Source organism: Oryctolagus cuniculus, chromosome 15 (genome assembly GCF_964237555.1).
Source record: "Oryctolagus cuniculus chromosome 15, mOryCun1.1, whole genome shotgun sequence".
NCBI classification, from domain to species: Eukaryota; Metazoa; Chordata; class Mammalia; order Lagomorpha; family Leporidae; genus Oryctolagus; species Oryctolagus cuniculus.
The window spans coordinates 13,976,628-14,001,020 of NC_091446.1; the positions used below are offsets into that span (position 1 = coordinate 13,976,628).

At 37.3% G+C, this 24,393-nt stretch overlaps 1 protein-coding gene across 4 annotated transcripts in view; it reads right to left on the minus strand.

Moving 5' to 3' along the window:
- The window catches only part of CCDC172 (coiled-coil domain containing 172), a 79,193-nt gene that overhangs the window by 37,090 nt on the left and 17,710 nt on the right, over positions 1-24,393 (minus strand). For all 4 annotated transcript variants that reach the window (XM_070058309.1, XM_051824187.2, XM_051824186.2 and 1 more), the window contains 2 exons: positions 8,526-8,642; positions 6,315-6,480 (listed from right to left, as the gene is read on the minus strand). In XM_070058309.1, coding sequence (XP_069914410.1) covers positions 6,315-6,480; positions 8,526-8,642 — 283 coding nt within the window. The remainder of the gene's footprint in view (positions 1-6,314; positions 6,481-8,525; positions 8,643-24,393) is intronic.

Sequence of the window (24,393 nt, forward strand, 5' to 3'; positions counted from 1 at the left end):
CCCATTGGCTTCCGTTGATCACCTAGGAACTGATATTAATAAACTGTCCAGAACTTGTTACTCGCCAACTAGATACAAAAAGGAAAGTTAATTGAGGTTAGGCTACCAAAAGAGAATTCAAACATGCTATCACTAAAAAAAAAATAAACTTCCTAATGAGATAAGAAAACTCTATTCTTTAAAACCATAGCACATTTTAAATGGCATTGCATGGTTCTCATTAAATGGCTCTAAGCTTTCACAATATTGATAATACTGTTTCTTCAGCCTAAAATGTCCTTTCTCCCTTTATTTCCACATTAACTATAATCTGTTCTTTAAGATTCATCTCCTATTTTTTAAAATATTTTTTGTCTTCAACCAAAACTTCTGGAACTTCAACTATACAAACATGTGTTAGAGTATGTAATATTTTGCCAGAGGTCTCTGATTTCTTTAAAGAAATCTATTTATTTATGCATTTACTTGAGAGGCAGAGAGGGAGAAAGAGAGAGAATGCTCCCATCTGTTGATTCACTTTCCAAATTCCTGCAGTGGCTAGGACAGGGCTGGATGAAGCCCACAGCCACAACTCAATCCAAGTCCTCCATGTAGGTGGTAGGAATCCAACTCCTTGAGCTATCCCTGCTGCCTCTCAGGGTCTGCATTAGCAGAAAACAGGAGTCAGGAGGTGGGGCAGGTTATCAAACACACATACTCCAACATAGGATGCAGATATCTTTGCTGGTATTTTAAGTGCTAGGTTAAATGTTCAACCCTAAGGAGATTTTAGTTTCTTTGAAGTCTTTTATATCCTTCAGTATTAATTTTTAATGCTGTCTTTTAATGGTTACTGATATTTTCTTCGCTGTGTTTATCTGCTATTAATCTCTTCCCCACTGCACCACAATATCCGCCCTTCCCATTTTTCAATTGGTTAATTACTGTTGTTGTTAGTGAATTCTTTTAGTTCTCAAGTTCTCATTTATTCTGGATATTGATCCACTCTGGATAAAGAATTTACAACAATTTTCTATTTTTTTAAATATTCACTTTATTTATTTGAAAGAAAGAGTTATAGAGAGTGGTAGAAACAGAGAGAGGAGTCTTCCACCTGCTGGTTCACTCCCCAGATGGCCACAACGACCGGAGCTGCGCTGATCCAAAGCCCGGAGCCAGGAGCTTCTTCCAGGTCTCTCACTTGGGTGCAGGGGCCCAAGGACCTGGGCCATCCTCCACTGCCATCCCAGGCCATAGCAGAGAGCTGGACCAGAAGAGGATCAGCCGGGACTAGAACCGCTGCCCACATGGGATGCCGGCGCCTCAGGCCAGGGGGTTAACCCGCTGCACCATAGCATTGACCCAGCCTTTCTAGTCTTAATGTCTTTTCCTCCCTTGCTTATTATAATGGCTAGGACATTCAGAACCATAACAAACAGAAGTAGTAAGAATGGGCTTCCCTACTTTAGTACCAATCTTTGTGGGAGAGTATTTAATATTTCACCATTATGAACGATGATATTCAGTGTATCACAAGTAAGTATAATGTTAACTAAAGGTTTTTCACATAGGGTCATTATCAGACTAAAGAAATGTCCTTCTATTTCTAGTTTACTGAGATTTTTTGTTCAATTTTGATTTATTTTTGTTTTAACTGAAAGAGCGATCGATGCGCAGAGACACACAGAGGTAGCACATCTGCTGGTTCACTCTCCAAATGCCACAATAGCTGGGGCTTCGCTAGGATGAAGCCAGGGACTCAGTCAGGATCTCCCACACGGGTGCCAGCGACCCAAATACTTGTCCCCATCATCGGCTGCCTGCTGGGGTATGCATTAACAGGAAACTGAAACTGAAGCAGAGCCAGGACTTGAACACAAGCACCCCAGTATGGGATGTTTGCATCACATGCAGCGTCTTAACTTCTAGGCCAAAGCCCACATCTGAGAGTTTTAGTCACATATGGGTGTTAGATTTTGTAAAATACTTTTCCTACATTTATTTAAATAGAAATGTATTTTACTCTCTATGTTTAAATGTCAAACCAATTTTTAAATGTTAAATAAACTTTGTATTCCTGAACTGAAATCGACTTGGTCATTATATATATTATCATTTTAGAATTTTTGTTGAATTTTATCTGCTAACATATCATTAGGGTTTTTATGTATGTATTCATAAGGGATGTATGTCTATAGTTTTCTCAGAATGTCTATCTGGTTTTAGATTAAGGTAATTCTGGTTTCATAAGATGAGAAGGGTTCTCATTGTAGTCAGGCTTCTCCAGGGAAGCCAGACTAACCACATGTATCTCTGTATGTATAAAAATACACATACAGATTTATTATAAGGAATGGGCTCAAGCAAATATGAAGACTGCCACTTCTCAAGATTTGCAGCTGACGAGCTAGAGGCCCAGGAGAGCTGATACTGGAGCTCCGATCTGAGTGTGAAGGCCTGGGAATCAGGAAGGCCAATGGTGTAAATTCAGTTCAAAAGCCAGCAGGCTTAAGATCCGAAAAGAGCCAGTTTCAGTTTTATCCTACACCAGAAAAAGACCAATGTCTTAGCAAAAGTAATCAGGCCAGAGGAGCTGTCTCCTGTTCACAGAAGGGTCAATTTATGTTCTAATCAAAGCAACAAATGATGAAGCTGAGGGTCACCCACCCTAGTGAGCTTTACTCAGTCTATTGTTTGAAATGTTAATTTCATTTAAAAACTCCCTCACAGACACACCTAGAAAAATATCTGAACAAGTACTGAGGACCTCATGGGTCACTGAGGTTATTACATAACATTAACTGTAACTGTCATCTTCTATTTTCTAAACGTGTTTGTGTTGACTGATTTTTAGAATACACTAGTGATATTCTCTGCATAATTTCTTTGAGGGAATATGTTTAGCCATGAATTCAATTTTTAAATAAATATGGGGATATCTTTTTCTTTTTGTCTGAACTTTCAATAGCTTGGTATTTCAAGGAATTTATCCATTCAATTGAGGCTGTCAAATTTGTGAACACAAAGTAGTTCAACAGTGTCTTGTTATCTTTGTAATGTCTTTAGGGATTAGTAACTATAATCTCTTTCAATGGTGGTATAAATGATTTACATTTCTTTTTTTCTTGAACCTTATAGTTAGGAATCTGTTCCATTGATTGCTTAAATGAAGTTTTGGCTTTATATATTTTTTCTATTTTTTTCATTTTCATATTTGCTTTATTTTTTAAATTTACTTCTCTGTTTAGATTTATTTGCTCTTATTATTCTAGCTTCATCATGTAAAATGTCTTATCAATGATCTTGGAGTTTTCTTTTTTACTAGTATAAGCATTTAAAACTACCCATGAACATCAAAGCACTGTTTTAACTATATCCTACAAATTAATATGCTGATTTTTACACTACCAATCAGTTACAAATATTTTCTAAATTTTCTATTTCACTTCTGGTCCATGAATTATTTATAATTGTGTTGCTTAATTTCCAAATATTTAGGGTTTTGTTGGAAATTTATTACTGAATTTCAATTTATTCTTCTTCTAGTTAGAGAACCACTATGTATGAGTTTAATCTTAACTTATTATGAATTGACATATCTTCATTATAAATTTCCCATTTATCAGTGGTAATATTATTTATTTTTAAACTCCGTTATATTTGGAAGTAACATAGCCCCTTTAGCCTTTCTGTGGTTACTGTTTACTTGGTATATCTTTTTTCATCCATTTTTTTCAACATTTTTTGTAACTTTTTCTAAAGATTTATTTATTTATTTGAAGGGCAAAGTTACAGAGAGGCAGAGGCAGAGGGGAGGGGGGGAGAGAGTTTTCCATCTGCTGGTTCACTCCCCAGATGGCCGCAATGGCTAGAGCTGCACCAATCTGAAGCCAGGAGCCAGAAGCTTCTTCTGCGTCTCTCTAGCAGGTGCAGAGCCCCAAGGACATGGACCAGCTTCCACTGCTCTTCCAGGCCATAGCAGAGAGCTGGACTGGAAGTGGAGCAGTGGGACTCAAACTGGTGCCCATATGGGATGCCGGCACTGCAGGCGGTGGTTTTACCCACTATACCTCAGCGCTGGCCCCTCAACATTGTAACTTTAAGTCTCTTTAGACTCTCTTCATGAAGGTATACATTTGAGTCATTCTGGTAATCTCTGCCTTAAATTATGATTAACTCAATAACAATTAATGAAATTATTGATATAGGTGGATTCAGGGCTACTATTTTATTACCTGTTTCTACCTTTTCTCTGTGACTTTTGTTCCTCTATTCCCCTTTTTCTGCTTTCATTCAGATTATATAAACATTTTTTAAGAATACTCTTCGGCCGGCGCCACGGATCAATAGGCTAATCCTCTGCCTGTGGCGCTGGCACACTGGGTTCTAGTCCCAGTCGGGGCACTGGATTCTGTCCCTGCTGCTCCTCTTCCAGTCCAGCTCTCTGCTGTGGCCCGGGAGTGCAGTGGAGGATGGCCCAAGTGCTTGGGCCGTGCACCCCATGAGTCTTACCAGTAAGAAATGACTTGAGATCCACAGCATTCTTAGGAAATCATGATCTAAAAAACCTAGGACCCTTTACAAAGACCTCAGAACAATACAAAGTAAAGCCTGAGAGAGCCATTAAGTCAAACTACAGGTATTAACAAACTTAGGGATAGTGACTCAGCAGTTTCAACAGAAGCCCAAAGAAGAAAAATCTTATAAAAGTACTCAAAATGCTTGTGGAAAAATGGAATTATAAGAAAAGTTTACTTTGGTGTAAAAAATATTGAAAATCTTGTATAGTTTATACACATTTAACAGAACTTTCTGAAGATCTCTCAAATCTCAAAAGATCTGGAGTTGCAGTTTTTGCTTTAACAGAATCAACCATTGTAAGATTCCTGTGAAACTCACAAAGTCTTTAAGAGACCTGTATTTGCATAACCATAGTAAACTTGGATTGAAATGAGTACAAACAGTACAACATGAAAAAGGAGCCCTTGAATATTCAAACTTCTTCAAGACAGAAGCAGACTGAGGAAAGGAGCAGTGGAAAACACATATCTTTATTTTTATACGGAATGGCTCACGAATGGAAGCAAAAGCAAGAAGGTGGAGCCAAGAGCATTTGAAAATCATTCCCAGGTGGGAGGATAGCCAGTACTAATCAAGACATTTCCATTTCTGCCTGGCTGGATTTCAGAACTGCTATGGATAAATGACCCCTGTGTCTATCCTGTTTTTCCTCTTTGTGATATATGCCTATCTTAACACAGTATGTTGTTAGGTGAAAAATAACTAGTTTATTTAGAGGTCTTCAGGTCAAGAGGAAATATACTCAGAGTTACATAAGGAACTACATTCAGGAAGGCCCATCTGCAACTGAACCTGATTTAGATGAGAAGATACTATAAGCTAATGCTATAATAGAATCTCTCTCTCACTCTCGCTCTCTTTTTTTTTTTTTTTTTTTTTTTTGGACAGGCAAAGTGGACAGTGAGAGAGAGAGACAGAAAGAGAGAAAGGTCTTCCTTTGCCATTGGTTCACCCTCCAATGGCCGCCGCTGGTGCACTGTGGCCATAGCAGAGAGCTGGACTGGAATAGGGGCAACTGGGACAGAATTCGGCGCCCTGACGGGGACTAGAACCCGGTGTGCCGGCGCCGCAGGCGAAGGATTAGCCTATTGAGCTGCGGTGCCGGCCTATAATAGAATCTTAATGTATAACAGAAAATGTGGTTTATCTTTGATTTTTCTATTTCTATATTCATTAATCAATAACAAAAACCTGTTATTCTCCCTAAATATCTCTGTAAGTTATTCCCTCCTCTCTTTGGTAACTGCTTTAATTTAGTATCTTGTTATAGACTGCAATTACCTGCACATTAGTATTTCTGAAATGAAACTCTCCCCACCTGACCGGGTAACCTTATTTCCTAAGCTTATACTGGATTGATGATAAAAAGAGGTTCATAGCAACTGTCCTAACCCTTATGGTAGATTCCATGACATTGTACTGTAAATGTCTGCTTACATACTTGCTTCCTCCATTTTTTAGTTTCACATCCCAAGGACCTAAAACAGTGCCTACCTCATAACAGGTAGTAAACAGCTCTCAACTTATTGAATGAATAACCAAATGCTGATGTCACATGTAGTTCTAAAGAATTTGAGAGTGTTTACACTAAAAGAAATACATACATTCGGACAATTAAGATAAAAGTGAAATAATAGCTATACAATAACCCAATCTGCTTATGAAAAAGTTAAAATTATTGAAAAATTCATTCATCCAAAGTCAGTTACTTTAATTAATATCAGACAAAAGAAGTGGTACTATGTGGTTCATACCCCTTTTCAAAATGTTTGCCTGGTTTTCTAAGACAGATATTTCAATCCTGACGTTTTCTTTCATCAAAAGCTCTCTTTTCTTTGTTATTTCATATTCATTATTAAAATCTGTAATTTCCTTAAGAAATTTATCCTCCTCCTCTGTCACTGCTTTTTTTGTACTCTCCTGAAAAACAGAAATAAAAGATCAAATGTAGGTGCTAGTTACAATAATATTTTTCTTTAATTATTTAAAATATAATAATTTAGAATTATTAAAAACAAAGTATAAAATTTTATTTCTTAACATTACCTTTCCATTAATATTAACAAAAAACTGAAACATGAGAATCAACTATCTTTAAAGATTTATGCTAAAAGTTTTTAGAGAATTACTAAGAAAGAATTCATAACACTCTCCAGCTCTCTGCTGTGACCTGGGAAAGCATTAGAAGATGGCCCAGGTCTTTGGGCCCCTGCACCCACATGGGAGACCCGGGAGAAGCTTCTGGCTCCTCGCTTCAGACTGGCACAGCTCTGGCCATTGTGGCCAATTGGGGAATGAACCATCGGATGGAAGACCTCTCCCTCTCCCCTCCCCCCCTTTTCTCTCTGCCTTTCCTTTCTCTTTGTAACTCTGTCTTTCAAATAAATAAATAAATCTTTAAAAAAAAATTGGGGCCGGCACTGTGGTGCAGTGGGTTAACACTCTGGCCTGAAACGCCGGCATCCCATATGGGCGCCGGTTCTAATCCTGACTGCTCCTCTTCCAATCCAGCTCTCTGCTATGGCCTGGGAAAGCAGTAGAAGATGGCCCAAGTCCGTGGGCCCCTGCACCCATGTGGGAGACCCGGAGGAAGCTCTTGGGTCCTGGCTTCGAATCAGCACAGCTCCAGCCGTTGCAGCTAATTGGGGAGTGAACCCTCAGGTGGAAGACCTATCTCTCTCTCTTTGTCTCTCCTCTCTGTGTAACTCCGACTTTCAAATAAATAAAATAAAATCTTCCTTTAAAAGAAAAAAGGACAGCAGCAACCAACTGAAATTAGCAGCCACTATATTAAAAAAAATCATATCACTCATTATTAACTATATATTTGCATATTAAAACTCATATATGACATTTTGTCATTATGATATAAAACTGGGTGTTAAAATAATTAAATGATCAAACTGGAAAATTAAAATCTATACTCAAGGGAATTACTGCTTTATAGAAAAACAAAATCAGGTATCTAAGGTAAACTTTAAATTTATTTATTGTAGTTATTTGAAAAGAGGAGAGACATACACCAGTGGCAGGGGATGAGAAGAGGAAGACAGACAGAGATCTCCTAATCACTAGTTTATTCCCCAAGTGCCCGTAACAGCCAGGAATGGGCCAAGCCAGGAGCGGCGAGCAGGAGCAGAGCTGGGACTTAAACCCAGCCACTCTGATGCAGAATGTGGGAATCCCAGCACCATCTTAGCCACTACCCCAAATGCCCATACCCCAAGGAAACCTTTCAAGATGTAGATAATGAAGGCAAAATTATAGATCCATTTCAAAATCACTTACAAATAATAGTTTACATTTTATTAAATATCAATAAGGCATGGAAATAAGAATTTCCAAAAAAATTCTGGATAATGCAAAACCCTACATTTTTTTTCACAAAGCTAGATATTATCACATTTTTTTCCATTTTTTCTAAAAGATGTCAACTAATCATGAGCCACATTCAGAAACTAGCCATGTCATTCAAAATCAAGTTTGTAGATTTTGATTTTCAATATGTATATTTAATATCTTTAAATATATTTTCTTTAAATGTCGATTACATGTCGTCATATTTCTAATCTGGCTTTGTCAGTCAAAACTGATGCTCAGTTCGCTGGCTCTGACTCAAGAAAAAAGAATAAACAAAATCCATTATTTTCCCACATTCATAAATATGCGTAAAGTGTGAAAAGCATTAAAACAAACCAAGTTCTAAAATCCAGAAAATTTCAAAATCAGCTTCACTGTTTTTTAATGCAAATAATTCCTACATCACATCCCTGCCAATAGAATTATCTCAAACTATATTACTTTGTCAATTGATTTTAAATAGCACTTAATACTTTTCTGTAGATACTGAACAGTACTATCTGCCAATATGCATATGGATAATTTTCTGAAAGTACACCTAACTATATTAAAATACTTTTAAACACAGTTATTAAATGGATTTTTCTAAGTGGCTGGAGACTTACAAAGGTTTGGAGAAGCATATTCCTTTGGTTTGTAATTTCACTGCATTGTCTTTCTAAAGCATTTTCATGAGTTTTCAAAAGCTGTAAGAGGAAAGATTTTTCAGAAAACTGCTGAACCTTCAAAGTAAAAAGAAACAAAATGCAGAATGAAACAATTAGACATTTTATTTTAGAGTGTCTTAGTCAATAGAACAGATTTATAAAACACTTTCAGTATTAATTTTAACCTATAAAATAACATTCACATTAAATATCTTACTTTATATGCAGTATCATATAATATTTTATAAATGCCTTATTTTTACAATTTTATAATCTCTCCCCTTGGGAAGACTATCAGCTCCTCAAGGGCAAAGACCATGTTTCTCCACACCCAGCACAGTTCTTAGCTTAGGAACTAAGCTATTAGACTAAGCACACTGAAATCTACTTCAAAATAGTTTGTTCTAAAAAATAAGCTTCTATTCATATTACTTATAAGGAAGACATGGACAAATAAGTCATTTACACAATATGATTAGTAAGTTCATGAGATAAAACCTACAAACTACAGGCAAAAAAAAAATCAGCCACATGATTACATCAAATAACATACAAATCTGTTAATGCCCTTCAATACAGTTGGAGAACACATTTTTTAATGCCTCACATGGTTATAAATAACAAAGTATATAATAAATATTAATTTGTTCTTTAAAATATACTATCTCCTAAAACATAAAAATTGAAACATAAGCCAGGAAGCTTGAAAAGATAAAAACCAAAAATTATGTTGGACAGGTAATCTTTCTACTACATTCAGTACTATCCCTCAAAAAAAAAAAAAAAATCACTTCCAGTTGGGGTTGTTCCCATCTCTACAGAGAAAAGAAAAAGGATATAAATTCAACTTAAATTGCAGAAAGCAAGATTTATGTTGGTTATAAGAACTTCCTCAAGGTGAGAAACAGGTTGTGAAATCTCTGTCCCAGAAGATATTGAATAGTAAAGAGCTTAGCAATAGTCTAGTCCAGAGGCAAAGGGTTGGCTGAAAAGACATTTTGAAATATTATAGCTGAAAAATTCTAGAAATATTGGCATTAAAAAAGGAGCCAAAATAAAGCAGAAAATATGATCTTAGATTTATATAAGATCATAGCACATCTGCACACACCTTCAGTGCTGTTCTTACCAGCCCTATTTTAAGAAAGACATCAACAGAGAAAGATTAGAGAAGTACAATTTACATGACCAAAGGAACTGAGACAAACTGGGGGAGAAAAGATGGATTAGTCAGTATTTTACTGTGTAGCAAGGAACAAATTATAAAACATATGGCCAACTCTATAAAATCATATAGAAATTGACAAGGGCAGAAGAAGAGTATGATCACAAATTCTATTGTATTTATTTAGAATAAGAAAACTCTTTAGGACTACTTAGTGCTTATTATATAAATAAGGATAAAATGAAGTCCAAAGAAGTTAAATACTTCAACAAAGGTAACATACTAATTAGGAGCAGACCCAGAAATAAAATTCAGGGCTTCTGTCTTCCTTTCTTCTAAGCCATGAGATTATACGGAAATATTAGAATGATTTCAAAGTAAAAAAAAAAAAAAAAAGTAATTCTAGATCCTAAAAGGGACTTCAGCCTCTGATAATAGTATTTGAAAGTACGTAAGCTTAAGAAACATTTAGGAACATTGTGTCTCCTAGGGTCACCAGAGCTTATTAAGAAGGTTGTTTGCAGTAAACACCTCTAGGGTTACCACTTTGGACAGGAACCATGAATGCCCACAAAAATGCTTCAGAGACCAAATATTGGGCTGAATAAACTTTAGTTTAACTACTAAGGCATTTCAAGTATCCTGCCCTTCAGAACAAACTTCCTGAATTCTAATTCTCTTTCTGCCACTGATTTGTTATGAAAGATCTTTGTCAAAATCTAAAAGTGGGGGCCAGTGCTGTGGCTTAGTAAGTAAAACCACTACCTGCTGCGCCAACATCCCTTGTTGGTACTGATTCCAGTCCTAGCTGCTCCAGTTCCAAAGCAGCTCCCTGCTAATGTGCCTGGGAAAACAGTGGAAGACAGCTATTATGTCCATTTGGAGAGTGAACCAGAGGATGCATGATCTCTCTCTCCTTCACTCGCTCTCTGAAACTCTGCCTTTCAAATAAATCAATCTTTAAAAAAAATTCCAAAAGTGAAGAAAATATTACCTATCAAATAAACAAAATTTTAACTGAGACAAATTTATTAATAAAATTCAGAAAAATCTTCTGCTAAGGACTCAGAAATTAAGGTACTTGTTTCAGCTATCACTAACTCAGAGCTAAAATTACAGTGAGTTAAAATAACAAATATCCAAGAGAGGCAAATGTCATAAATAGCATTTAACTAAAACATTTTCTCATAAGTTGAAAAATAAAACCTATATACCAAAAATTAAAAAGTAGACAACTATTCAAAAGATTCATAAAAAGGACATGCCTATAATTTTCCTCTCCCCTAAAATTCTATGTAAATTATCCATTTTGTGGTCTTCCCTGTTTCTATTTTTAGTCTCTAAAAATGTCTGAGAGACTCAGATAACAGTAACACTAATTTTAAATTTTACTTAGGATCTGTTATAGAGTGAACAGGATTTGGACACCCAAACTCAAGCAGATGTTTAAAGCCCAAAGTCTAGGCGCAGGGCAGGGAGGGGGGTTGTTGTCCCAAGATGGCAGTATAGTAACAGGATGAGCTGAGTCACACAGGGGAAAACAGACAGTTAAAAAGGAAAGATATGGCCAGCCGGTGCCGCAGCTCACTTGGCTAATGCTCCGCCTGTGGTGCCGGCACCAGGTTCTAGTCCTGGTTGGGGCACCGATTCTGTCCCCATTGCTCCTCTTCCAGTCCAGCTCTCTGCTGTGGCCCAGGAAGGCAGTGGAGGATGGCCCAAGTGCTTGGACCCTGCACCTGCATGGGAGACCAGGAGGAACCACCTGGCTCCTGGCTTCAGATTGGTGCAGCACCGGCCATAGTGTGCCAGCCCTAGCGGCCATCTGGCGGGTGAACCAACGGGAAAAAGGAAGACCTTTCTCTCTGTCTCACTCTCTCTCACTGTCTAACTCTGCCTGTCAAAAAAAAAAAAAAAAAAAAGGAAAGATACACTCTGGAGACAGATCCATGGGAAATTCGTGACAGGAAGCCCAGGAGACCAACAGAGACTGGGCAGGTCCATACTGAAACAGCAAATAAGAAAGGGAAGTGGCAGAGGCACAGAACAGGGAGGCTGGTGCCAACCCAGAGCAGCCTACATTAGACGGGAAATTGTGAGTCCATGGAGCTGCAAACAGCAGTAGGATGGGGATCTTGGTGAACTGCTAGTGAAGTTCCATGCTGGAAAATAAGAGAGGTGTATAGAGGAACAAACAGAGATGTCAGGCACCCCTGCCCATCTCTGTGCCCTGCCTCCCTCACCAGACCTGAAGCTAGCTGGGAGAAGCCATATTGTTTATTTATATTTTCAAAGGTAAGTAGAGGACTCCAGCCTTTGCCTCCTGTGCACGCCCCATCAATTGCCAGGGCCACCTCACCACCCAAGAATGAGGACCACAGCATTTCAGAAGCATTTCTTCCCCACCACGCAAGCTATGTAACAAGGAGAAGTCCTGAATATTGAAAACTCGAGCCATTCCAACCACCCATGAGAAGTGAGCCAGGCCTCAGTAGCTTGTACCCACCTCCACTATGATTGAGAGGTGAGCTGGGCTCTAGCAGGCAGGGCTGCATGCTTCCACTTGCAATGCACAGACACATAGCAGCTCATAACAGAGGGAAACCACACCACAAGAAAATCTCCATAGATTAGCGGTGCAGTTTGTTAAGCAAGGCGATATAACCCAAAATACACCAGAGACTAACACAGAGGCGTCCCACAACTGTGACGAAAAGTATGGGTCACATCAACAGAAGTGAACAACCTCCTCTGACCAAAAAACCAGAGTAAAGCTACAAAGCCTCATGGGGGCCTTACACTGGATACCTCCTCCAGCCCCAGAATACTGAACAGAGCACCTAGGCCACAGCCAGCACCACACCTCTTGGAACTCACTAAAAGTACAGATGTCCCACTAAATCACAAAGACAAGAATAAAAGAGAAAAGCAACTAGGAAAAACAAAAAGAATAAGTGCACAAATGCCCAAAAACAAAGGGAATAGGAACAACTCTAAGTAAGAATAAGGAAGACACTATGAGTCCCTCAAAGGAACACTACAACTCTTCCATAATAGAAGGTGAAGATGAAGAAATCGAGGATATGCCAGAAAGGGAATTCAGAAAATTAATCATCAGATTACTTAGAAAAAAAATCAGAAGCAAATTCACAGTCTAAATGAAAAGTATACCCAAGAAACTGAGATATTAAAGAGAAGTTAGAATGAAATACTAAAAATGAAAAATTCAATAGGTCAAATAAAAAATGCAGTAGAAAGCCTTAACAAAAGAATAGGTAAGATAAAAGAAAGAATATCAGAACTAGAAGATAAATTGCTGGAAATATTACAGCCAAACCAAAATAAAAATAAAAATAAAAAAGAAGAAGAAGAAATCAGAAAACTAAAAAACACACGTTGGGATGTACAAGATACCATCAAATGACCCAACATATGGATCCTAGGAGTTCTGGAAGGTTTGGAAAGAGAGAAAGGGCAGAAGGCCTTCTTATTGAAATAATAACAGAAAACTTCCCCAATCAGGAGAAAGAGACATCCAATTATAGGAAGTACACAGAACTCCCAATAGACACGACCAAAAAATATCTTCACCATGACACACTAGAAAAACTATCCATAGTAAAGCATAAAGAAAAGATCTTAAAATGTGCATGAGAGAAATGCCAAATCACATTCAGAGGAAACACAATTAGACTCACTGCAGACTTCTCATCAGAAACCCTACAGGTAAGGAGAGAAAGGCAAGATATATTCCAAGTCTTAAGAGAAAAAAACTTTCAATCCAGAATATTGTACGCTGCAAAGCTCTCATTTATGAATGAAGGGGAAATAAAGATCTTCCACATCAAACAGAAATTCAAAAAATTTGTAACTACTCACCTAGCCCTACAAAAGATGTTCAAGGGTACACATAGCAACAGAATCATCATTACAAACATCATTACAAACAGAAACAGAATTATCATTAGAAAAGAAGATGAACACAGAAAATGACCCAGTAAAAGTACAAAGGAAAACCAAAATACAAAATTAGGACTACTTATAGAAACATGGCAGGGCAAAGTTGATACTTAACAATAGTTACCCTGAATGTAAGGGTCTCAACTTCCCAGTAAAAAACACAGACTAGCTGAATGGATTAAAAAATAAAACACATCTTATCAACAAATATGCACACAGAATGAAAGTGAAAAGATGGAAAAAGCTAATCCATGCTAACAGAAACCAAAAAAGAGCTGGTGTAGCCATCCTAGCATGAAACAAAATAGACTTTATCACAAAAACTATTAAAAGAGAAAAAGAAGGACACTATATATGACTAAAGGATCAATTCAGTGGGAAGATGTGACTAATATAAATGTGTATGCACCAAATTACAGGGCACCTGACTAGCTAAAAGAAATGTTAATGGATTTAAAGGGAGAAACAGACTCAATACAATAGTAATGGGGGACTTCAATACCCCACTTTCAGCAATGGACAGATCAACCAGACAGAAAATCAGCAAGGAAACGGCAGAGTTAATCAACACTATCGACCAAATAGACCTAGTGGACATATACAGAGCCTTCCACCCTACAGCCAAACAACATACATTTTTCTCACCAGGCCATGGAACTTTCTCTAGGATAGACCACATGCTAGGCCACAAAGTAAGTCTCAGCAAATTAAAAAAAAAAAAAAAAACTGAAATCATACCATGCATCTTCTTGGAACATAATGCAATGAAGCTGGGAATTAGCAACTCAGGAATCTCTAGAATATATGCAAATATATGGAGACTGAACAACATGCTCCAGAATAAACACTGGGTCATAGAAGAAATCAAAAGAGAAATAAAAAAAAACATTTCTGGAAACAAGTGAAGATAATACAACATGTCAAAACTTATGAGATACAGCAAAAGCAGTGTTAAGAGGAAAGTTTTTATCAATTGGTACCTACATCAAGAAATTGAAAAGGCACCAAATAAATGAACTATCAGTGCACCTCAAGGATCTAGAAAAACTGATAAAGGATTAACAACCAGAATCTACAAAGAGATCAAGAAACTCTACCACAACAAAACAAAAAACCCACTTAAGAGATGGACCAAGGACCTAAACAGACGTTTTTCAAAAGAGGAAATCCAAATGGCTAACAGACACATGAAAAAATATTCAGGATCACTAGCCACCAGGAAAATGTGAATCAAAACCACAATCTAACCCCACATAGAATGGCTTTCCTACAAAAATTGACAAACAATAAATGCTGGCAAGGATGTACAGAAAAAGGTACCCTAATCCACTGTTGGTGGGAATGTAAACTGGTAAAACCACTATTTAAGATAGTTTGTAGATACCTCAGAAATCTGAATATAGTCCTACCATATGACCCAGCCATTCCACTCCTTGGAATTTACCCAAGGGAAATGAAATCATCAAATAAAAGAGTTATTTGCAACCCCTTGTTTATTGCAGCTCAATTCACAATAACTAAGACATGGAAACAACCTAAATGCCCATCAACTGAAGACTGGATAATGAAATTATGGGATATGTACTCTATTGAATACTACACTGTGGTAAAAAAAAAAATAAATGAAATCCGGTCATTTGCAACAAAGTGGATGAATCTGGAAAACATCATACTTAGTGAAATAAGCCAGTCCCTAAGGAAAAATACAATATGTTCTCCCTGATCTGTGATAACAGAGCACCTAAAAGGAAACCTGTTGAAGTGAAATTGACACTTTGAGAAGCAATGAGTTGAACATCCTTTGTCTTGACTATCAAGGAACAGTTTTTTGTTGTTGTTTTTGTTTTTTCCTTCTTAATACCATTGGCTGAACTCTTTACTTAACACAGAATTTATCATATGTGTATAAAGTCAATGGAAAATAGATCCCAGCAAAAAAAAGAGTGCAAATAAGAGAGGGAGGAACTGTATAGTTCTGCATACATCCCTACAGACTTAATTCTAAAGGTATAACTAAAAACTTGCCATGAGACTCCAAATCCCATTAAGCTGGGTGGTAATAATGCCATTTTAAGTGTTAAAGTGATCATATTAAGTGTTAAATCAATCATATATAGGATTAAGTGTTAAAGTGATCAGATAAATAAGATCAAGTTTCTGGTAATAATAGATACAATTTAAAAGGAGAGAATGTTCCAACATGGGAAGCAGTCCACACAGCAGACTCAGAATCTGACAATCACTCTAAATGCACTCTGACCTCAGAATCAGCCCTTAAGCCATTCTGGTCTGGCTGAAAAGCCCATGAAAGTACTTCAAGCATGGAAAGACAAGACTTTGTGGCAATGAAAAATGTTGCCTACAGTGACGGCATCCCATATAGGCACCAATTTGAGTCACCACTTCTCTACTTTTGATCCAGCTCTCTGCTATGGCCTGGGAAAGCAGAACAAGATGGCCCAAGTACTTGGGCTTATGTACCCATGTGAGAGACCTGGAAGAAGCTCCTGGCTTCTGGCTTCCGATCGGCACAGCTTTGGACATTGCGGCTAATTGGAGGGTGAACCAGCGGATGGAAGATCTCTCTCTCTCTGCCTCTCCTTCTTTCTCTGTGTAACTCTTACTTTCAAATAAATTAAAAAAAAATCTTTAAAAAAATGTCCTACATCAAGGTTCCCTGTGAGTGAGACCCCAGTGGAAAGAAGGTGCCACCAAAGAAGGATGTACTTTTCTATGAAGGGAGGAGAGAACTCCCACTTTGCTTATGGCCTTGTCTAAACACTGATGGAGATTGTGGACTCCAAATGCTTCCATAGCCTTGGGAGCTCACGTCAAAAGCCTCAGGTGAGGGTGAACCAACGGCAAAAGGAAGACCTTTCACTCTGTCTCTCTCTCTCACTGTCCACTCTGCCTGTCAAAAAAAAAAAAAAAAGCCTCAGGTGATCAATGACATCATATATAAGAGTATTAATTGTTAAATTATTAATAGCAGTCACTGTGCACTTTCTCCCATGCAGGACCTCTGTCTTTAAAGAGTTGTACTGTAAGAAGTAACTGTAAAACTTGTTCTCAGTTTTTATATTTTGTGTGTGTATTCAAATTGTTGAAATTTTTACTTAGTATAGGGTTGGTCTTCTGTGTATAAACTGAGCCGTGAAGATATAGAAAATCTAAACAGACCCATAACCATGGAAGAAATTGAATCAGTAATAAACGCACTACCAAAAAAGAAAGGACCGGAAGGCTTCACTGCCGAATTTTACCAGACATTTAGAGAACAACTAACCCCAGTTCTTCTCAAGTTATTCAAAACAATTGGAAGGGAGGGAATCCTCCCAAATTCTTTCTACGAAGCCAATATCACCTTAATTCCTAAGCCCGGAAAAGACACAACAGAGAAAGAAAACTACAGACCTATCTCCCTGATGAACATAGATGCAAAAACACTCAACAAAATTCTGGCAAAGCTAATCCAACTGCACATCAGAAAGATCATTCACCCGGACCAAGTGGGATTTATCTCTGGTATGCAGGGATGGTTCAATATTCGAAAGTCAATCAATGTAATACATCACATTAATAAATTGAGAAACAAAAATCATATGATTATTTCAATAGATGCAGAGAAAGCATTTGACAAAATATAACACCCTTTCATGATGAAAACCCTAAGCAAATTGGGGTGAGAAGGAACATTCCTCAACACAATTAAGGCAGTCTATGATAAACCAATGGCCAGCATCATATTGAATGGGGAAAATTTGGAGGCATTTCCTTTGAAAACTGGCACCAGACAGGGATGCCCACTCTCACCATTGCTATTCAATATAGTCCTAGAAGTGTTAGCCAGGGCCATCAGGCAAGAAAAAGAAATTAAAGGGATACAAATGGGAAAGGAGGAAGTTAAACTATCCCTATTTGCAGATGACATGATACTATATATAGGAGACCCAATAAACTCCTATAAGAGACTATTGGAACTCATAGAAGAGTTTGGTAAAGTAGCAGGATACAAAATCAGCGCTCAGAAATCAACAGCCTTTGTATACACAGATAATGCCAGGGCCGAGGAAGAACTTCTAAGATCAATCCCATTCATGATAGCCACAAAAACAATAAAGTACCTTGGAATAAATTTAACCAAGGAGGTCAAAGACCTCTATGATGAAAATTACAAAACACTAAAGAAAGAAATAGAAGACGACACACAAAATAATGGAAAAACCTGCCTTGCTCATGGATTGGAAGAATCAATATTATCAAAATGTCCATTCTCCCAAAAGCAATTTATAAGTTCAATGCAATACCAATCAAAATACCAAAGTCATTCTTCAAAGACCTAGAAAAAACAATGCTGAAATTCATATGGAGAAACAGGAGACTGAGAATAGCTAAAGCAATCCTTTACAATAAAAACAAGGCTGGAGGCATCACAATTCCAGACTTCAAGACATACTACAGGGCAGTTATAATCAAAACAGCCTGGTACTGGTACAAAAACAGATGGATAGACCAATGGAACAGAATAGAAACACCGGAGATCAATCCAAGCATCTATAACCAATTCATATTCGACAAAGGACCTAAAACCAACCCCTGGAACAAGGACAGCCTCTTCAACAAATGGTGCTGGGAAAACTGGATGTCCATATGTCGAAATATGAAGCAAGACCCCTACCTTACACCTTATACAGCATTTCTTCAATCTTCACACTCTAATATTGAAGCGGTTTTGTGTTCCTTTCAGGGTATTACACCTTATACAAAAATCCACTCAACATGGATCAAAGAACTAGAGATGCGCCACAACACCATGAAACTAATTGAGAGCATAGGGGAAACCCTTCAAGATATTAGAACAGGCAAAGAATTCCTGGAGAAGACCCCAGAGGCACGGGTAATCAAAGATAAAATAAACAAATGCGATTACCTCAAATTGAAGAGTTTCTTTACAGCAAAGGAAACAGTCAGGAAAGTGAAGAGGCAACCAACAGAATGGAAAAAAATATTTGCAAATTATGTAACCGACAAAGGATTAATAACCAGAATATATAAAGAGATCAAGAAACTCCACAACAACAAAACAAACAACCCATTTAAGAGATGGGCCAAGGACCTAAATAGACATTTTTCAAAAGAGGTAATCCAAATGGCCAACAGACACATGAAAAAATTCTCAGGATCACTAGCCATCAGGGAAATGCAAATCAAAACCACAATGAGTTTTTACCTCACCCCAGTTAAAATGGCTCACATACAGAAATAAACTAACAGATGCTAGCGAGGATGTGGGGGAAAAGGGACACTAATCCACTGTTGATGGGAATGCAAACTGGTAAAGCCACTATGGAAGACAGTTTGGAGAGTCCTCAGAAACCTGAATATAGCACTACCACAGGACCCATCCATCCCACTCCTTTGAATTTACCCAAATGCAATTAAAGGGGAGAAAAAAAAGAGCCATTTGCACATCAATATTTGTTGCAGCTCAATTCACAATAGCTAAGACATGGAATCAACCTAAATGTCCATCAACGGATGACTGGATAAAGAAACTATGGGATATGTACTCTATGGAACACTATACAGCAGTAAAAAACAATGAAATCCGGGCATTTACAACAAAATGGAGGAAGCTGGAAAACATCATGCTGAGTGAAATAAGCCAGTCCAAAAGGGACAAATATCATATGTTCTCCCTGATTGATGGCAACTAAATGAACATCTAAAATGATACCCATTGAAGTGAAATGGACACTATGAGAGACAATGACATGATCAGCCCTTGTCTCGACTGTTGAGGAACAACTTACTATTTTATTCCTTTTAGTATTTTTGTTGTTGTTGCTCTGTTTGTTCTACATAAGACCACTGGTTGAACTCTGTAATCAATGCACAATCATTCTTAGGCATTTAAAATTAACAGAAAAGTGATCTCTGTTAAACATAGGAGTGGGAATAAGAGAGGGAAGAGATATATAGGTTGGCACATGCTCACTCGGACTTACCTCCAATGGTGGAACTAGAAATGTGCCAGGGGATTTCAACTCAATCTTACCAAGGAGGCAGGTACCAATGCCAGCGCACTTGGTAAAGTGATAAGTATAAATACACAACCAATCAAAAAGATAGGGTAAGTGTTGAAGAGATTTCACAAACAAGACCAGTGTAAGCAAATAATGAAGGATAGAATTAAAAGGGAGAGAATGATCCTGCGGGGGAAACAGGACACACAGCAGACTCATAGAATGGCAGCACTCCTGCCTCAGAATCAACCCTTGGGACATTCAAATCTGGCTAAAAGGTCCATGAGAGTCTCACAGGCATGGAAAGCCATGGCACGGTGGCAAAGAACAATCTAAATGAAAGATCCTAGTGAACAAGACCCCAGCAGAAGGAACAGGCCATCAAGGAGAGAGGCGCCTTTCTCTGAAGGGAGGAAGGAACTTCCACTGTGATACAGTCTTGACTAAACAAGTTCAGAGTCAGTGAACTCAAGGGGCTTCCATAGCCTAGATAGCTCATAGCAAGAGTCTCGGGTGATTGCTGACATCATAAATAAGAGTGCCAATTGTTAAATCAACAACGGGAGTCACTGGGTACATGCTCCCCACATAGGATCACTGTCCTTAATGTGTTTTACTATGAAAATTAAAAACAACACTACTAGTCAAACAATACCCTATACCTTGTGCGGTTGTGTAAGAACAGCCTGTTGAAATCCTTGCTTAGTATATACTTAGTTGATCTTCAGTATATGAAGGTAATTGAAAATGAAACTCAATGAAGGGCGGGATGGGAGAGGGAGTGGGAGAGGGGAGGGCCACGGGAGGGAGGGAGGTTGGGGGGGAAGCCACAACAATACAAAAGTTGCACTTTGTAAATTCACGTTTATTAAATAAAAAATAACTATATAACAAACAAAAGAAGAAAAAAAAGAACTTAATACTTTACCCTTTTTAGTATTTTTTATGTTCTACTTAAAACTATTGGTTGAACTCTGTAATTAATACACAATTACTCTTAGGTGTTTAATTAATGCTATAACTAGTACTCAAATAGTATTTTACACTTTGTGTTTCTGTGTGGGTACAAACTGTTGAAATCTTTACTTCATATATGCTAAATTGATCTTCTGTATATAAAGATAATTGAAAATTAATCTTGATGTGAATGGAAGGGGAGAGGGAGTGGGAGAGGGGAGTGTTGTGGGTGGGAGGGAAGTTATGGGGGGGGGAAGCTATTGTAATCCATAAGCTGTACTTTGGAAATGTATGTTCATTAAATAAAATAAAATAAAAATAAAAATAAAATAAAAAAAGAAAATGAATCTTAATGGAGACTGGGACTGGGAATGGGAGAGGGAGGAGGTGGTGGGTGAGAGGTGCAGGTGGGAGGGTGGGTATGGGGGGAAGAATCATTATATTCCTAAAGTTGTACTTATGAAATTTGTACTCATCAAATAAAAGGTTTCTTTGGGAAAAAAAAGCCCAAAGTCTGTATTAATCACTAATGGATTAATGATAATATTTGATAGATTTTGGTGGAGGCTTCATCCAATTATAAAATAAGAAGGTGGGATGGGGTCCTATGTTGTGGTGCCTAAAAACACCCAGGCAGCATGTATAGCATCCCAATTCAAGTCCTGGCCTTTCCACTTCTGATCCAGCTCCCTGCTAACTAACATTCTGGGAAAGCAGGAGATGGCGGCCCAAGTACTTGGACCCCTGCCACCCATGTGGGAGACCCAGATGTCATTCCAGGCTCCTGGCTTCGGCCTGGCTCAGCCTCAGCCACTGTGGCCAGTTGGGGAGTGAACGAGCATATGGTAGATCAAGATCAATCTCTCTCTCTCTAACTCTGCCTTTCGAATAAATAAATGAATCTTCAAAAAAAAAAAAAAAAAGATGAGGCTTTTGGGAATGATTGTAGTGCATTAGGTTGTTAGGGTAGAGCCCATGATCAAATCATGATGGCTTTATAAAGACAAATCACGTAGTAGAGAAAGAGTGTATTCCCTGTCCATCTCTGCTTCCTGCCTCACCATGTGCCATCTGAGTGTCTCTCTACACCTCTGTCACTGCCACCTTCACCAGCTCGCAGACTAATGGGGTCACCTGATCTTGGACTGGGAACCTCCACATTGTTGGCCAAAATAATCTTCCCTACTAAACTGTCCCTCTCAAATATTTTAGTTAAAGTAACAAAAAAGCTGACTAATATAAGATCTAAGATGACTATATTTGATACAAAAAAAAGTCTCCATAAGTAGGGGAAACAGCATAATAGAGAAAGTGGCAGGAGTTGAGGAAGGCTAAAGTTACAAAGGGCAAATAAGAATAGATGCCTACAATATGCTGATTCACTTTGTTGAGGACATCAATAGGTTAACGCTGCAGGAACTTGGGCAGATGAGGCCTAATATTAATACAGAGCCTTCTTAATTTAATGGGACTCAAGGGACCAAAATATTTGTATCTGCCTGTTTCTTATCTGTCAAGTGTAAATTATTAACTCCTCAGAAATAAAAGAGCTTCTCATAGCCACCTATTTGTAGCATATTTCAGATTGCTCCCTTTGTTTTTTCTGTTGTCCCAACTAATTTCTTACATTATTTTTCACATTCCTGTATTTGAAACCAAGCCCACTGATGTGTAAAATTTAAGTAAATATTCCAAAAACCCTCAAGATATTGATGGGATCAAAAGATGGGGTCATTTCACAGAATAAATTATCAGAAGATTTTCTCACTTTTCCTTTGTTATAAAATTATGAGTGATGATAAAATTTGGAGAATACTATAAGAGATATAAAATCGTGACATAAAAAATTACTAAATAGATCTGAGTAAGATTTGAATTGAGGTACAACTTTATACTCATGGTGGCCTGAACCATTTATTTTATGATAAATAAAAACTTAAGAAACTATTGATTGTCCCCTAGGTTCTCCAAAAGTCCCAAGAGGTTATAAGAATATTTTTAAATCAATGGAAAGTTCCTAATGGCAGGAATACAAATTTCTCTTTCTCATCTTTCTCCATCTTCTAATCAGAAATGTAGAGCAAATATTTGCATGGAGCCTTAAAGTCACATTCTGGAATTCAACGGCCAAGCTTTGTCAGACAATATTGCTGTTTTGGAAATTTTTAATTTATAGCAGTTCCAACTCCCTGGTTAATTCTGCTTCTCTCAGCAATAAAGATCATTTTTCCTTTCCCTGTTTTATTCCTCTTGGGATATTTGATTTTTTAACAGAGCTTACAGTTTCCCCAGTGAGTTGACTTATCTGGTCAACTAGGTCAGTGTTCAACAAAGCCATTATTTGTGACTCTTTACTACACATACTGCCTGAATGCTTTTAGTTTATTCTACCAGAAGAACTTGAGAATTGAAAATGACTGAATATTTTAATGTTTGAGTCCAAGCAAACAAAATATAGAGCTACTTTTCTTTTTGGCTGGTGTTGTTAAAAATAATCTCAGCCTTGAGGAACTGACATTTTGCTGATTAAATGCTCTGCCCAATAGCATAATAGTCAATTTTACATAAGAAAACATAAGGAGATTTATGTAGAAAACTTCATATTACTAAAATCATAAAAATTGGAGAAAAGAATGTGGTTGTTATGATAAAAGACATTTTAAACAGTACATCAATGAATATTGTATCAATTGCATGTTATTTTTTTAAATAGATCAATTTTTATAAATGTTTCAAAACCTCAGATGAACTATTTAAAGAATAACTCACAATGACACAATAATCCTAAAATAGTAAGCAAGCAAGGTTCAACATTAGGAAATATCAATCCTTAAAATGACTTACAATGCCCCCACTCATTCCTCTGTAATCATATGTCCTACTCAACCTCCCCCTCCTCACTCACTCTCTTCCATTGACTTCTTTGTTGTGCCAGGAACACACTAGGCACTTTGCCCAGGCTGTTTTCTCTCCATGAAAATCTCTTTGCTCAGATTCCTCATGGTTCATTCCTTTGCCTTGGTCACACCTTCACTCATCTCTTGCCTTATCATTAAGGGTTATCAGGATACCTAATAATATCGGTTTTGAATTTGCAAATGTAATTTCTGATATACAAGTCAGGAAACTGGGGAAACATAAACTATAACAACATTTCTGGAAAATAATTCAGAAATTATCAAAAGCCTTAAAAATTATGTATACACTGACAGAGCACTTTGATTTCTAGGACCATATCCTTAAAAAATTAGCTAAGTGCACAAAGATGTATGATTTTTCTATAAGATTTTCACCAAAATGATTTTAATAACAGTATTTAAATAATATTAAATATTTATCAATAGGAAACAGGTTAACTAAAACATTATATAGTGCATTTGATGTAATACCATACAGTTATTAAAATTGTTTATTTAGATATATGTTTACTGAGATATCCAAGGTACAATAACTAGAAAAATGCAAATTATTTAAGAAAAAATGTATATACATTTAAACAATGTTGAATACTAACTGCATGGTGAAATTATGAGTGATTGTCCTTTTGTTTTTTGTCAGTATTTTTGGAATTATTTGAAATAAACATGCATTATTTTATGAGTAGTTAAACAATAAAGCCATTTTCATTTTGAAACAAAAAAAATCTGCATCCCTACCAAATATAATAGTAGATAGTCCCTGGAACTTTCCAAGAATATAACCCATTCTTAACATCAGCAAG